This window comes from Bombina bombina, chromosome 5, assembly GCF_027579735.1.
Source record: "Bombina bombina isolate aBomBom1 chromosome 5, aBomBom1.pri, whole genome shotgun sequence".
NCBI classification, from domain to species: Eukaryota; Metazoa; Chordata; class Amphibia; order Anura; family Bombinatoridae; genus Bombina; species Bombina bombina.
In genome coordinates, this window is record NC_069503.1 from 134,026,348 (window position 1) to 134,040,520 (window position 14,173).

At 37.5% G+C, this 14,173-nt stretch overlaps 1 protein-coding gene across 1 annotated transcript in view; it reads right to left on the bottom strand.

Moving 5' to 3' along the window:
* Positions 1 to 6,475: 6,475 nt before the first annotated feature.
* The window catches only part of MYO1G (myosin IG), a 793,301-nt gene continuing 785,603 nt past the window's right edge, over positions 6,476 to 14,173 (bottom strand). The window contains exon 22 of the mRNA XM_053713702.1: positions 6,476 to 6,681. Within this exon, the coding sequence (XP_053569677.1) occupies positions 6,525 to 6,681 (157 nt within the window). The 3' untranslated portion in view covers positions 6,476 to 6,524. The remainder of the gene's footprint in view (positions 6,682 to 14,173) is intronic.

Sequence of the window (14,173 nt, forward strand, 5' to 3'; positions counted from 1 at the left end):
AGATTTTACAATATTTTACAATATTTAAAATACCAAACTCCTTAGGAGATGGCAAGAGTTGCAATACAAAATACAAAATACAAATAACAAAATGACTTCTGATAGTAGGCCTATGGGCGTGTTGGAGCGGTGTTCTTAGTATCTTGAATCTAAGAAATGTGTCTTCACCTTGTGGTGAAGAATACTATGCTTAAATATTATGTGTCAAAGTTGGTAGTGTTTTGATTAGAAACAAACAGAAAAAATATATTTTTGAAAAATAGTGAAAAAATATATATTTGACAAATAGTGAAAAAACTTCACGAAAAAAGGATTAACAGAGAACAGTGTAAACGGAAAAAAATCCAGTATAAAATCCAAAACCGGTGCTTTTCTAAGTGCAACCCGTCTTCATAGCTGGTTGACAATAAAAATAATGACAGTAAAAATATATAATAGTGCTAATGTGGTCAAATATAATCCGGTGATCAAAATTATAAAAGAATTGTGATCAAAAAGTCAAGTAAAAAAGGAAGAAGAAAAGAATGTCTGTTCAAATTAGTGTAAAACAGTCACACAGCCAAAAAAATGTGTATGTGATGATTATCCTCCAAGATTGAGGGTGCAATGTGTCTTCTAAGCAAAGAATTCAACTCGCTGCAGATAAAAGTCCTTCTGCCAAAAAAAGAAATAAACAATAGTGTAGATGGTTTAAAAAGGATAATAATATTAGAATGTCACTCACCAGTCGACGCGTTTCGGTCATCCACTGACCTTTATCAAGACTGGTTTTTAATGTGATTTGGGTCTTTTTATACCTTTGTTGGTAATTGACAATTTTTCGTTATACCGGAAGTGAACCTCTCCACTTCCGGTTTCGCGTAACTCCGATATTTCTTATGTTTCTTGGGTGCCGTATATGACTTCTCTGATAGTAAGGCATTTTCTCTGTGTCTTCATCACTATTTGCTTTATTTATTTTAAATAGTGTGAAACAATTCTTTTGCGGATAACTTGTAGTTTTACTATGTGTGCTCCCCTATTGGTTAGTCTCATTCACATAGTCCTCTCGATTGGCTAGATAGGGGGCGGGTTATAGGATATCCACTCTATTGGCCATTGGTAATGTTATAGGTAGCTATGGTTACAGGACTGTTTGTCCGTTTTTTCAGCCTGCCTATTGGTTGCCTTAAAATATACACACTCCTTGACGATTGGTTAAATATGGAGGTGTGTAATGAATTGCTAAAATCTATTGGTTTCCATGGATATAATACGAGAAAGATCGTTATGTTCAATTTTTCAATACTGCCAACTATTATAAATAAAGGATATCAGTTGGATTGTGTGAGCCTTAATAATCCTTTATAACACATAGATTTGAATCTTAAATTGCTACAATATTCCGGAATGTGTGTGAGTAGATTTGAATCTTAAATTGCTTACGATATTCCAGAGTGTGTGTGAGTCCTGTATGTGTCATCTAAAAATGTTCTAGTTGGATTTTATACAGATTATTACACAGAATATTTACTTCACAATAATAGATTTAGTTTTTAACATAACTGCCTTCTAAGAACGTAGACCCTGTACAATGTTCCTTGTGCTTATGATCAAACTTTATTAACTATTCTTGATCTTTTCAGCGGTTTTCCAAGTATATCACAACTTGAGTGTAGTACAATAAATTTAAGACTAATTTTCTGATTCTCCTATTTGTGTTAAAATTTATAAAAGTGTTTAATAAATTTAAAAACTTAAAAGTTTTTTTAGAAGTTTTTTAAAATTCTAAAAACTCTTATTCAAATATATGATAGAAGAAGGGACTGTGTCAATATTTCAGAGTTACTAGCTTTTTGTCTTCTTAATATATGTAGAATTTAAAAACTTAAAGATTTTTTTAAAAAAGGGGTTTTTATCACTATTTCAAAGTAGCTGGCTATTTCATTTGTGTAAATTTGAATATGCTTACAGTAGTCAGTTCTTATTTTGCCTGAAAGGGTATAACAAAAATTAATCTGCAGAGACATGTTAGAATTTGTAAAGGGGATAGTACTAATCTCGGATGTCAGTGGGGATCTTGAAAGGGAATGTTCATTATATATTTTGACTAATTCGATTACTCTAAAGTTGCTTTTTCTAAATACGCTAAGCTTGTATGTACTAGGATATATTAATCGTCCTATATGAGAGGATAACAGTGTAGAATTTGGATTGGATTCACCCATGGTTTTTCCATGTTGATGGTCAAGATTTTTGACAAATATATCTGTGGTATGACATATGTGTCTAGTGGGCTCTGGAGAGGTTTTACTCCCTAGGGTCATTGTTAAATATAGGCAACTTTAAATAGATTCACTTCTAGGTCGGGGAAGAGATACAGAGGGAGAGCTCTTGTGTTCGCATCTGGTTTTTATTCGTATGCCCTTGTGGTGGTTAGGTGTTTTAACAAATATGTCTAATGGTGTAGCATACATGTCTAGTAGGCTCAGGAGTAGCTTAGCCCCCTGGGATCACTATTATAATATGCACAACTTATAGATGGATTCATATCTAGGTCAGAGAAGAGATAAAAAAGGGGGGAGAGCTCATGCTTGCACATCTTGTTTTCATTCTTATGCCATTGTTTAGTTTTCTGGTTTAATTATCGCCAGGTCAGATTAAGAAATCTCATTCATCAGGGTGGGTTCAGGGAGAAAGGACATCATCTCTTGTTATTATTTCCATCAGTGTGTATCTGGGACCATTACTTCCCTTTTAGGAACAGGAATGATTTAACCGTGTACTCGAGTTTTCTCACTCAAAAATTTGGAAAGCATAATTTATTCTACATTCCTTATCTTTCAAGGGTAGTTGAAGTTTTAAGATCTTATAAATTACTCCAATGATTATTCTAGATTTCTCCTTTAGTTTAGATTTAATAAGTGGGACAAATCTTCTTTATTATTTAGTCCTCTCGGAAAAAGACAATCTAAACGAAAGATCCATTTCGATTCTTCTGTGAGTAATTTTTTCTCCTGGTTGCCTCCTCTCCAGTCCTTTGGTACTTTTTGTATTCCCATATATTTCAATGTTCTAATATCTCCAAGATGTTTTTCGGAAAAATGTTTATACAACACGGTCTCTTTGTTGAGTTTCTCAATGCACAACAAATGCTCAAGTATTCTGTCCCTCAATGTCCTAGATGTTTGTCCCACATACTGGAGACCACAGGGACATTGGAGTAGGTACACAACATTTTTATCTTGACAGCGTATTAGGTCCTTGATCTTGTATTTTTCTTGATTGTTATGTGATTGGAATTCCATGGATTTGCTACCACATTTACATGCTTTGCATGTATGGCAAGGGAAAAAGCCTTTTACAGTTTTCCCGAATGTGTCTTTTATTTCAGATTTTTTGACCTTTTTTATGCTTGGGGCTAATTTGTTTTTCAAATTGTTAGCCCTTCTATACACAAATTTTGGTCTTTGCGGTAGTTTTTCTCCGAGGATGTCATCATCCTTCAATATATTCCAATGCTTCTGGAAAATGTTCTCAATGATATGGCTGTTTTCACTGTATTCCGTTATTAATGGTATATTAAGGATCTCGTTGCTTTCATTCCCACTTATCTTATCTTTATATTTGGTTAGTTCTTTTCTTTCAATTTTTTCAATTTCTTCTATCTTTTGGTCCAAGAATTTTTCATTGTAGCCTCTCTCCAGGAATTTAGCCTTGATTATTTGGGCTTGTTCTTTCCATTTTTGAGGATCTGAGCAATTTTTCTTCATCCTTAAAAGTTGTCCCTTTGGGATGTTAGCTTTCCAATTTCTATGATGACAACTGGTTTGGTGGACATAGTTGTTACTGTCCACCTTTTTGAAATGAGTTGATGTTTCAATGGCATTGTCCTTGATTTCTATTTTTAAGTCAAGGTATGTGAGGGATTTCTGACTGTGTTCATATGTGAAATGGAGATTTGCTTCATTTTGATTCATCACTTTAAAGGTGTACTCTAAATCATCTTGTGTTCCTTTCCAGATCAGTATGATATCGTCAATGTAACGGCGATAAAAGACCAGGTCCGCGCCCGCCGGGCAGGATTCCCAGAATATTTCTTCCCATTTAGCCATGTAAAGATTAGCATAGCTGGGCGCGAACCTGGTCCCCATCGCCGTACCACAGATCTGCCTATAGAACTTCCCTTCATTACAAAAGTAATTGTGATGAAGAATATAGTGAATACTATCGAGTATGAAATCACATTGTCTTGCCGGAATTTCTTCGTCTCTCTCTAGATAGAATTGTACTGCTCTCATTCCTTCTTCATGAGGAATACTTGTGTATAATGCTGTAACATCACATGTTGTCATGATGTAGTTCTCTTCCCAGCTTATTTCCTCAAGTAAATTAATTATCTGAGTGGAATCTCTTAGATAAGATGGACGATTTTAAAAAAATCTTTAAGTTTTTAAATTCTACATATATTAAGAAGACAAAAAGCTAGTAACTCTGAAATATTGACACAGTCCCTTCTTCTATCATATATTTGAATAAGAGTTTTTAGAATTTTAAAAAACTTCTAAAAAAACTTTTAAGTTTTTAAATTTATTAAACACTTTTATAAATTTTAACACAAATAGGAGAATCAGAAAATTAGTCTTAAATTTATTGTACTACACTCAAGTTGTGATATACTTGGAAAACCGCTGAAAAGATCAAGAATAGTTAATAAAGTTTGATCATAAGCACAAGGAACATTGTACAGGGTCTACGTTCTTAGAAGGCAGTTATGTTAAAAACTAAATCTATTATTGTGAAGTAAATATTCCGTGTAATAATCTGTATAAAATCCAACTAGAACATTTTTAGATGACACATACAGGACTCACACACACTCTGGAATATCGTAAGCAATTTAAGATTCAAATCTACTCACACACATTCCGGAATATTGTAGCAATTTAAGATTCAAATCTATGTGTTATAAAGGATTATTAAGGCTCACACAATCCAACTGATATCCTTTATTTATAATAGTTGGCAGTATTGAAAAATTGAACATAACGATCTTTCTCGTATTATATCCATGGAAACCAATAGATTTTAGCAATTCATTACACACCTCCATATTTAACCAATCGTCAAGGAGTGTGTATATTTTAAGGCAACCAATAGGCAGGCTGAAAAAACGGACAAACAGTCCTGTAACCATAGCTACCTATAACATTACCAATGGCCAATAGAGTGGATATCCTATAACCCGCCCCCTATCTAGCCAATCGAGAGGACTATGTGAATGAGACTAACCAATAGGGGAGCACACATAGTAAAACTACAAGTTATCCGCAAAAGAATTGTTTCACACTATTTAAAATAAATAAAGCAAATAGTGATGAAGACACAGAGAAAATGCCTTACTATCAGAGAAGTCATATACGGCACCCAAGAAACATAAGAAATATCGGAGTTACGCGAAACCGGAAGTGGAGAGGTTCACTTCCGGTATAACGAAAAATTGTCAATTACCAACAAAGGTATAAAAAGACCCAAATCACATTAAAAACCAGTCTTGATAAAGGTCAGTGGATGACCGAAATGCGTCGACTGGTGAGTGACATTCTAATATTATTATCCTTTTTAAACCATCTACACTATTGTTTATTTCTTTTTTTGGCAGAAGGACTTTTATCTGCAGCGAGTTGAATTCTTTGCTTAGAAGACACATTGCACCCTCAATCTTGGAGGATAATCATCACATACACATTTTTTTGGCTGTGTGACTGTTTTACACTAATTTGAACAGACATTCTTTTCTTCTTCCTTTTTTACTTTACTTTTTGATCACAATTCTTTTTTAATTTTGATCACCGGATTATATTTGACCACATTAGCACTATTATATATTTTTACTGTCATTATTTTTATTGTCAACCAGCTATGAAGACGGGTTGCACTTAGAAAAGCACCGGTTTTGGATTTTATACTGGATTTTTTCCGTTTACACTGTTCTCTGTTAATCCTTTTTTCGTGAAGTTTTTTCACTATTTGTCAAATATATATTTTTTCACTATTTTTCAAAAATATATTTTTTCTGTTTGTTTCTAATCAAAACACTACCGACTTTGACACATAATATTTAAGCATACTATTCTTCACCACAAGGTGAAGACACATTTCTTAGATTCAAGATACTAAGAACACCGCTCCAACACGCCCATAGGCCTACTATCAGAAGTCATTTTGTTATTTGTATTTTGTATTGCAACTCTTGCCATCTCCTAAGGAGTTTGGTATTTTAAATATTGTAAAATATTGTAAAATCTTGGATCCTCGATTATTGTTTTATTGTAACAAGTTTTAATTACATATGTCACATCTTTTTATATTGTCACATTAAATTATCTAAACTGTTACATTGTTATATTTTTATTCAAAAGCCAGTGCTTGAATTATACTCAGTTTTTACCATTTAGACCCTGCCATTGTTATTTGGCGCTTTGATAATACTTATAGCAAGTAAACAATATAAATATTTATGCCACTGGTGGCAAGGTTTGTTGTCATATTCCCGGCCAGTATAGTACAAGGCCGCTTCGGCCCTTGCGGAAGTCTGGCTGAGGCAGGTCCCTACGTGTCTCCACAGATAACAGACGTCTTCGGCCACGTACGTTCATCTGGATGCAGTCTGTGACCTTAACCGACAGCTCCCGCTTCTCCCTGCATAGAAACACAGAGAATGTTGAATAAGATTGTAATGTGAAATATTTTCATTATCTCCATAGTTAAACATATCTCTATACATATAAATCCATGTTTCTCTATGTATGTGTATATATGTCAATGTAAAATCCCTTCTCGTATCTTTTAGCCCTTTTGTGTGCATTATTTGTTTTATAATTTTTATTAGAAATTAATATGAGTGTAACTGTACTTTGTAATGTATTTTTAAAGTGTTTTGTGAAGTTTTTATGTTGCAGAAAAATGTTAACTACAGCGCTTGAGCGTGGAAAGGATTGGTGCGTAAAAGGCGATTGTGTGCACCCAATCGCAATTTCTCAAGACTTAGCAACAAAGGATACAATGAGAAAGATAAATTTGATACCTTCTCAGCTGTGTTAAAAATAACACGTATCATTTAAAATGATTAAAAGCAAGAAAGGATAAAAAAATCTCTGACATTTTTGGTTCCTTAGTGCATATTTATAGATAACGGTTGGCGGCATCTCTAACAATATATAATAATTAAAAAATCAAATTCAAATTTGCTAATTGAAACTAAACAATTAAATACAATATTTAATATATCAGAATGTATATTCTATTCTGTGAAAAAAATAATTTGCCAATAATCTTCACAGACTTAAATTCTACTATTGATCATTATCAATAATAATAGGATACATTTATGTAACGGCTTTTCATTATATAGTAAAAAAGGCAAATTCTCCTTATAAAGCTGATAGTCCCTGACTGACATATACTACACTCTTATGTGTCAGATCAGCTCTATACAGAGTCCTCTGTGTATTACACAGACTGTACATCCTGGAATTCTCAAAGGCCTCATTTATTCAGTCATGGGTTTGTCACTTGACAAAGGGCTTGATTAAAAAAATCACCAGAATGGAGAGAAATTACACAAAATCGTGGCCTTTTTCCTTTGCATCCAGTACCTACCTAGCGAGAAAACAGCTATCAACTAAAATTTGTCTTTCTAACATTGTGGGATCTCACATTTCTGACAAATCTCGCCAGAAAAGAGCACTTTTAGAGAATTAGGCCCAAAGTCTCTGCAAAATGTTAAGCGCAGGGATAAAAAATGTCACACATATTCCTAAGCGATATTCAAAATTTCCAGCATCGAATTCTGTAGCAGAATTATGAGGATGAATTGGCTTCTATATAGATAAAACTCATTAAAGGGACATACAACCCCAAAAACATAATTTATGCTTACCTGATAAATTTATTTCTCTTGTAGTGTATCCAGTCCACGGATCATCCATTACTTATGGGATATTAACTCCTCCCCAACAGGAAGTGCAAGAGGATTCACCCAGCAGAGCTGCTATATAGCTCCTCCCCTAACTGCCATTACCAGTCATTCGACCGAAAACATGCAGAGAAAGGAAAACCATAGGGTGCAGTGGTGACTGTAGTTTAATGGAAAAATTACCTGCCTTAAAGTGACAGGGCGGGCCGTGGACTGGATACACTACAAGAGAAATAAATTTATCAGGTAAGCATAAATTATGTTTTCTCTTGTTAAGTGTATCCAGTCCACGGATCATCCATTACTTATGGGATACCAATACCAAAGCTAAAGTACACGGATGACGGGAGGGACAGGCAGGCTCTTTATACGGAAGGAACCACTGCCTGAAGAACCTTTCTCCCAAAAACAGCCTCCGAAGAAGCAAAAGTGTCAAATTTGTAAAATTTGGAAAAAGTATGAAGAGAAGACCAAGTTGCAGCCTTGCAAATCTGTTCAACAGAAGCCTCATTCTTAAAGGCCCAAGTGGAAGCCACAGCTCTAGTAGAATGTGCTGTAATTCTTTCAGGAGGCTGCTGTCCAGCAGTCTCATAGGCTAACCGTATTATGCTACGAAGCCAAAAGGAGAGAGAGGTAGCCAAAGCTTTTTGACCTCTCCTCTGACCAGAATAAACGACAAACAGGGAAGACGTTTGTCGAAAATCCTTAGTTGCCTGTAGATAAAATTTCAGGGCACGGACTACATCTAGATTGTGTAGCAGACGTTCCTTTTTCGAAGAAGGATTAGGACACAAAGATGGAACCACAATCTCTTGATTGATATTCCTGTTAGTGACCACCTTAGGTAGGAACCCAGGTTTAGTACGCAGAACTACCTTGTCTGAATGAAAAATCAGATAAGGAGAATCACAATGTAAGGCAGATAACTCAGAGACTCTTCGAGCCGAGGAAATCGCCATTAAAAACAGAACTTTCCAAGATAACAACTTGATATCAATGGAATGAAGGGGTTCAAACGGAACCCCCTGTAAAACATTAAGAACTAAGTTCAAACTCCATGGTGGAGCAACAGTTTTAAACACAGGCTTGATCCTAGCTAAAGCCTGACAAAAAGCTTGAACGTCCGGAACTTCTGACAGACGTTTGTGTAAAAGAATGGACAGAGCTGAAATCTGTCCCTTTAAGGAACTAGCGGATAAACCCTTTTCTAAACCTTCTTGTAGAAAAGACAATATCCTCGGAATCCTAACCTTACTCCATGAGTAACTCTTGGATTCGCACCAATATAAGTATTTGCGCCATATCTTATGGTAAATCTTTCTGGTAACAGGCTTCCTAGCCTGTATTAAGGTATCAATAACTGACTCAGAAAAACCACGTTTTGATAAAATCAAGTGTTCAATTTCCAAGCAGTCAGCTTCAGAGAAATTAGATTTTGATGTTTGAAGGGACCCTGGATCAGAAGGTCCTGTTTCAGAGGTAGCGACCAAGGTGGACAGGATGACATGTCCACTAGATCTGCATACCAAGTCCTGCGTGGCCATGCAGGTGCTATTAGAATCACTGATGCTCTCTCCTGTTTGATTCTGGCAATCAATCGAGGAAGCATCGGGAAGGGTGGAAACACATAAGCCATCCCGAAGGTCCAAGCATCTATCAGAACCGCTCCCGGATCCCTGGATCTGGACCCGTAACGAGGAAGCTTGGCGTTCTGTCGAGACGCCATGAGATCTATCTCTGGTTTGCCCCAACGTCGAAGTATTTGGGCAAAGACCTCCGGATGAAGTTCCCACTCCCCCGGATGAAAAGTCTGACGACTTAAGAAATCCGCCTCCCAGTTCTCCACTCCCGGGATGTGGATTGCTGACAGGTGGCAAGAGTGAGACTCTGCCCAGCGAATTATCTTTGATACTTCCATCATTGCTAGGGAGCTTCTTGTCCCTCCCTGATGGTTGATGTAAGCTACAGTCGTGATGTTGTCCGACTGAAACCTGATGAACCCCCGAGTTGTTAACTGGGGCCAAGCCAGAAGGGCATTGAGAACTGCTCTCAATTCCAGAATGTTTATTGGTAGGAGACTCTCCTCCTGATTCCATTGTCCCTGAGCCTTCAGAGAATTCCAGACAGCGCCCCAACCTAGTAGGCTGGCGTCTGTTGTTACAATTGTCCAGTCCGGCCTGCTGAATGGCATCACCCTGGACAGATGTGGCCGAGAAAGCCACCATAGAAGAGAATTTCTGGTCTCTTGATCCAGATTCAGAGTAGGGGACAAGTCTGAGTAATCCCCATTCCACTGACTTAGCATGCACAATTGCAGCGGTCTGAGATGTAGGCGTGCAAAGGGTACTATGTCCATTGCTGCTACCATTAAGCCGATCACCTCCATGCATTGAGCTACTGACGGGTGTTGAATGGAATGAAGGACACGGCATGCATTTTGAAGCTTTGTTAACCTGTCTTCTGTCAGGTAAATCTTCATTTCTACAGAATCTATAAGAGTCCCCAAGAAGAGAACTCTTGTGAGTGGAAAGAGAGAACTCTTCTTTTCGTTCACCTTCCATCCATGCGACCTTAGAAATGCCAGTACTAACTCTGTATGAGACTTGGCAGTTTGAAAGCTTGAAGCTTGTATCAGAATGTCGTCTAGGTACGGAGCTACCGCAATTCCTCGCGGTCTTAGTACCGCCAGAAGAGCACCCAGAACCTTTGTGAAGATTCTCGGAGCCGTAGCCAATCCGAATGGAAGAGCTACAAACTGGTAATGCCTGTCTAGAAAGGCAAACCTTAGATACCGGTAATGATCTTTGTGAATCGGTATGTGAAGGTAAGCATCCTTTAAATCCACTGTGGTCATGTACTGACCCTTTTGGATCATGGGTAAAATTGTCCGAATAGTTTCCATTTTGAACGATGAAACTCTTAGGAATTTGTTTAGGATCTTTAAATCCAAGATTGGCCTGAAAGTTCCCTCTTTTTTGGGAACCACAAACAGATTTGAGTAAAACCCTTGTCCTTGTTCCGACCGCGGAACCGGATGGATCACTCCCATTAATAAAAGATCTTGTACGCAGCGTAGAAACGCCTCTTTCTTTATTTGGTTTGTTGACAACCTTGACAGATGAAATCTCCCTCTTGGGGGAGAGAATTTGAAGTCTAGAAGGTATCCCTGAGATATGATCTCTAACGCCCAGGGATCCTGGACATCTCTTGCCCAAGCCTGGGCGAAGAGAGAAAGTCTGCCCCCCACTAGATCCGTTCCCGGATCGGGGGCCCTCGATTCATGCTGTCTTAGGGGCAGCAGCAGGTTTCCTGGCCTGCTTGCCCTTGTTCCAGGACTGGTTAGGTCTCCAGCCTTGTCTGTAGCGAGCAACAGCTCCTTCCTGTTTTGGTGCAGAGGAAGTTGATGCTGCTCCTGCTTTGAAATTACGAAAGGAACGAAAATTAGACTGTCTAGCCTTAGGTTTGGCTCTGTCTTGAGGCAGGGCATGGCCTTTACCTCCTGTAATGTCAGAGATAATTTCTTTCAACCCGGGCCCGAATAAGGTCTGCCCTTTGAAAGGTATATTAAGCAATTTAGATTTAGAAGTAACGTCAGCTGACCAGGATTTTAGCCACAGTGCTCTGCGTGCCTGAATGGCGAATCCGGAATTCTTAGCCGTAAGTTTAGTTAAATGTACTACGGCATCTGAAATAAATGAGTTAGCTAACTTAAGGGCTTTAAGCTTGTGTGTAATCTCATCTAATGGAGCTGATTCAAGTGTCTCTTCCAGAGACTCTAACCAAAATGCTGCTGCAGCCGTGACAGGCGCAATGCATGCAAGAGGTTGCAATATAAAACCTTGTTGAACAAACATTTTCTTAAGGTAACCCTCTAACTTTTTATCCATTGGATCTGAAAAGGCACAGCTATCCTCCACCGGGATAGTGGTACGCTTAGCTAAAGTAGAAACTGCTCCCTCCACCTTAGGGACCGTTTGCCATAAGTCCCGTGTGGTGGCGTCTATTGGAAACATCTTTCTAAATATCGGAGGGGGTGAGAACGGCACACCGGGTCTATCCCACTCCTTAGTAACAATTTCAGTAAGTCTCTTAGGTATAGGAAAAACGTCAGTACTCGCCGGTACCGCAAAATATTTATCCAACCTACACATTTTCTCTGGTATTGCAACTGTGTTACAATCATTCAGAGCCGCTAACACCTCCCCTAGTAATACACGGAGGTTTTTCAGCTTAAATTTAAAATTTGAAATATCTGAATCCAGTTTGTTTGGATCAGAACCGTCACCCGCAGAATGAAGCTCTCCGTCCTCATGTTCTGCAAATTGTGACGCAGTGTCTGACATGGCCCTAATATTATCAGCGCACTCTGTTCTCACCCCAGAGTGATCACGCTTACCTCTTAGTTCTGGTAATTTAGCCAAAACTTCAGTCATAACAGTAGCCATATACTGTAATGTGATTTGTAATGGCCGCCCAGATGTACTCGGCGCTACAATATCACGCACCTCCCGAGCGGGAGATGCAGGTACTGACACGTGAGGCGAGTTAGTCGGCATAACTCTCCCCTCGTTGTTTGGTGAAATATGTTCAATTTGTACAGATTGACTTTTATTTAAAGTAGCATCAATACAGTTAGTACATAAATTTCTATTGGGCTCCACTTTGGCTTTAGCACATATAGCACAGATATCTTCCTCTGAATCAGACATGTTTAACACACTAGCAAATAAACTAGCAACTTGGAAATACTTTTCAAGTAATTTACTATTATATGAAAACGTACTGTGCCTATAAGAAGCACAGAAAAAGTTATGACAGTTGAAAATTAATAAACTGAAAAGTTATAGCATCAAATCTTTGTAAAAAACACAATTTTAGCAAAGGATTGCTCCCATTAGCAAAGGATAACTAACCCTGATAGCAGAAAAAAACAAAAACAAAAAAAAAACAAAGAAATAAACGTTTTTTTATCACAGTCAACTACAATCTCACAGCTCTGCTGTGAGTGATTACCTCACTCAAAACAAGTTTTGAAGACCCCTGAGTTCTGAACCGGATCATGCAGGGAAGACAATAAACTTCTGACTGAATTTTTTGATGCGTAGCAAAAGCACCTCTCCCCCTCACACATAACAGTGAGAGAGATCAGTAAACTGTCATAAATTAAATAAAACGACTGCCAAGTGGAAAAAAATAGTGCCCAAAACATTTTTTCACCCAGTACCTCAGAAAATTAAACGATTTTACATGCCAGCAAAAAACGTTTAACATTAATAAATTGAGTGTTATTAAAAAGCCTGTTGCTAGTCCCTGCAAATTAGGCTAAAGTTTTATGCATACAGTATAATTCCAGTGAAGTGCCATTCCCCAGAATACTGAAGTGTAAAATATACATACATGACAGCCTGATACCAGTTGCTGCTACTGCATTTAAGGCTGAGTTTACATTATATCGGTATGGCAGAATTTTCTCATCAATTCCATTGTCAGAAAATAATAAGCTGCTACATACCTCTTTGCAGATTAATCTGCCCGCTGTCCCCTGATCTGAAGTTTACCTCTCCTCAGATGGCCGAGAAACAGCAATATGATCTTAACTACTCCGGCTAAAATCATAGAAAAACTCAGGTAGATTCTTCTTCAAATTCTACCAGAGAAGGAATAACACACTCCGGTGCTATTATAAAATAACAAACTTTTGATTGAAGGTATGAAACTAAGTATAATCACCACAGTCCTCTCACACATCCTATCTATTCGTTGGGTGCAAGAGAATGACTGGTAATGGCAGTTAGGGGAGGAGCTATATAGCAGCTCTGCTGGGTGAATCCTCTTGCACTTCCTGTTGGGGAGGAGTTAATATCCCATAAGTAATGGATGATCCGTGGACTGGATACACTTAACAAGAGAAATTTGTCTTTCATGGTTCATATAAAGCAGACAATTTTAAACAACTTTCTAATTTACTTTTATTATTATCAGTGATCTAAGCTCAGGAGCATGCACGTGTCTGAAGAACTATATGGCAGTAGTTTAGTAAGAATATCTATCTATCTTTATCTATCTATATCTGTCTGTATCTATCTTTATCTATCTATATCTGTCTGTATCTATCTTTATCTATCTATATCTGTCTGTATCTATCTATCTTTATCTATCTATATCTGTCTGTATCTATCTATCTGTATCTATCTATATCTGTCTGTATCTATCTAT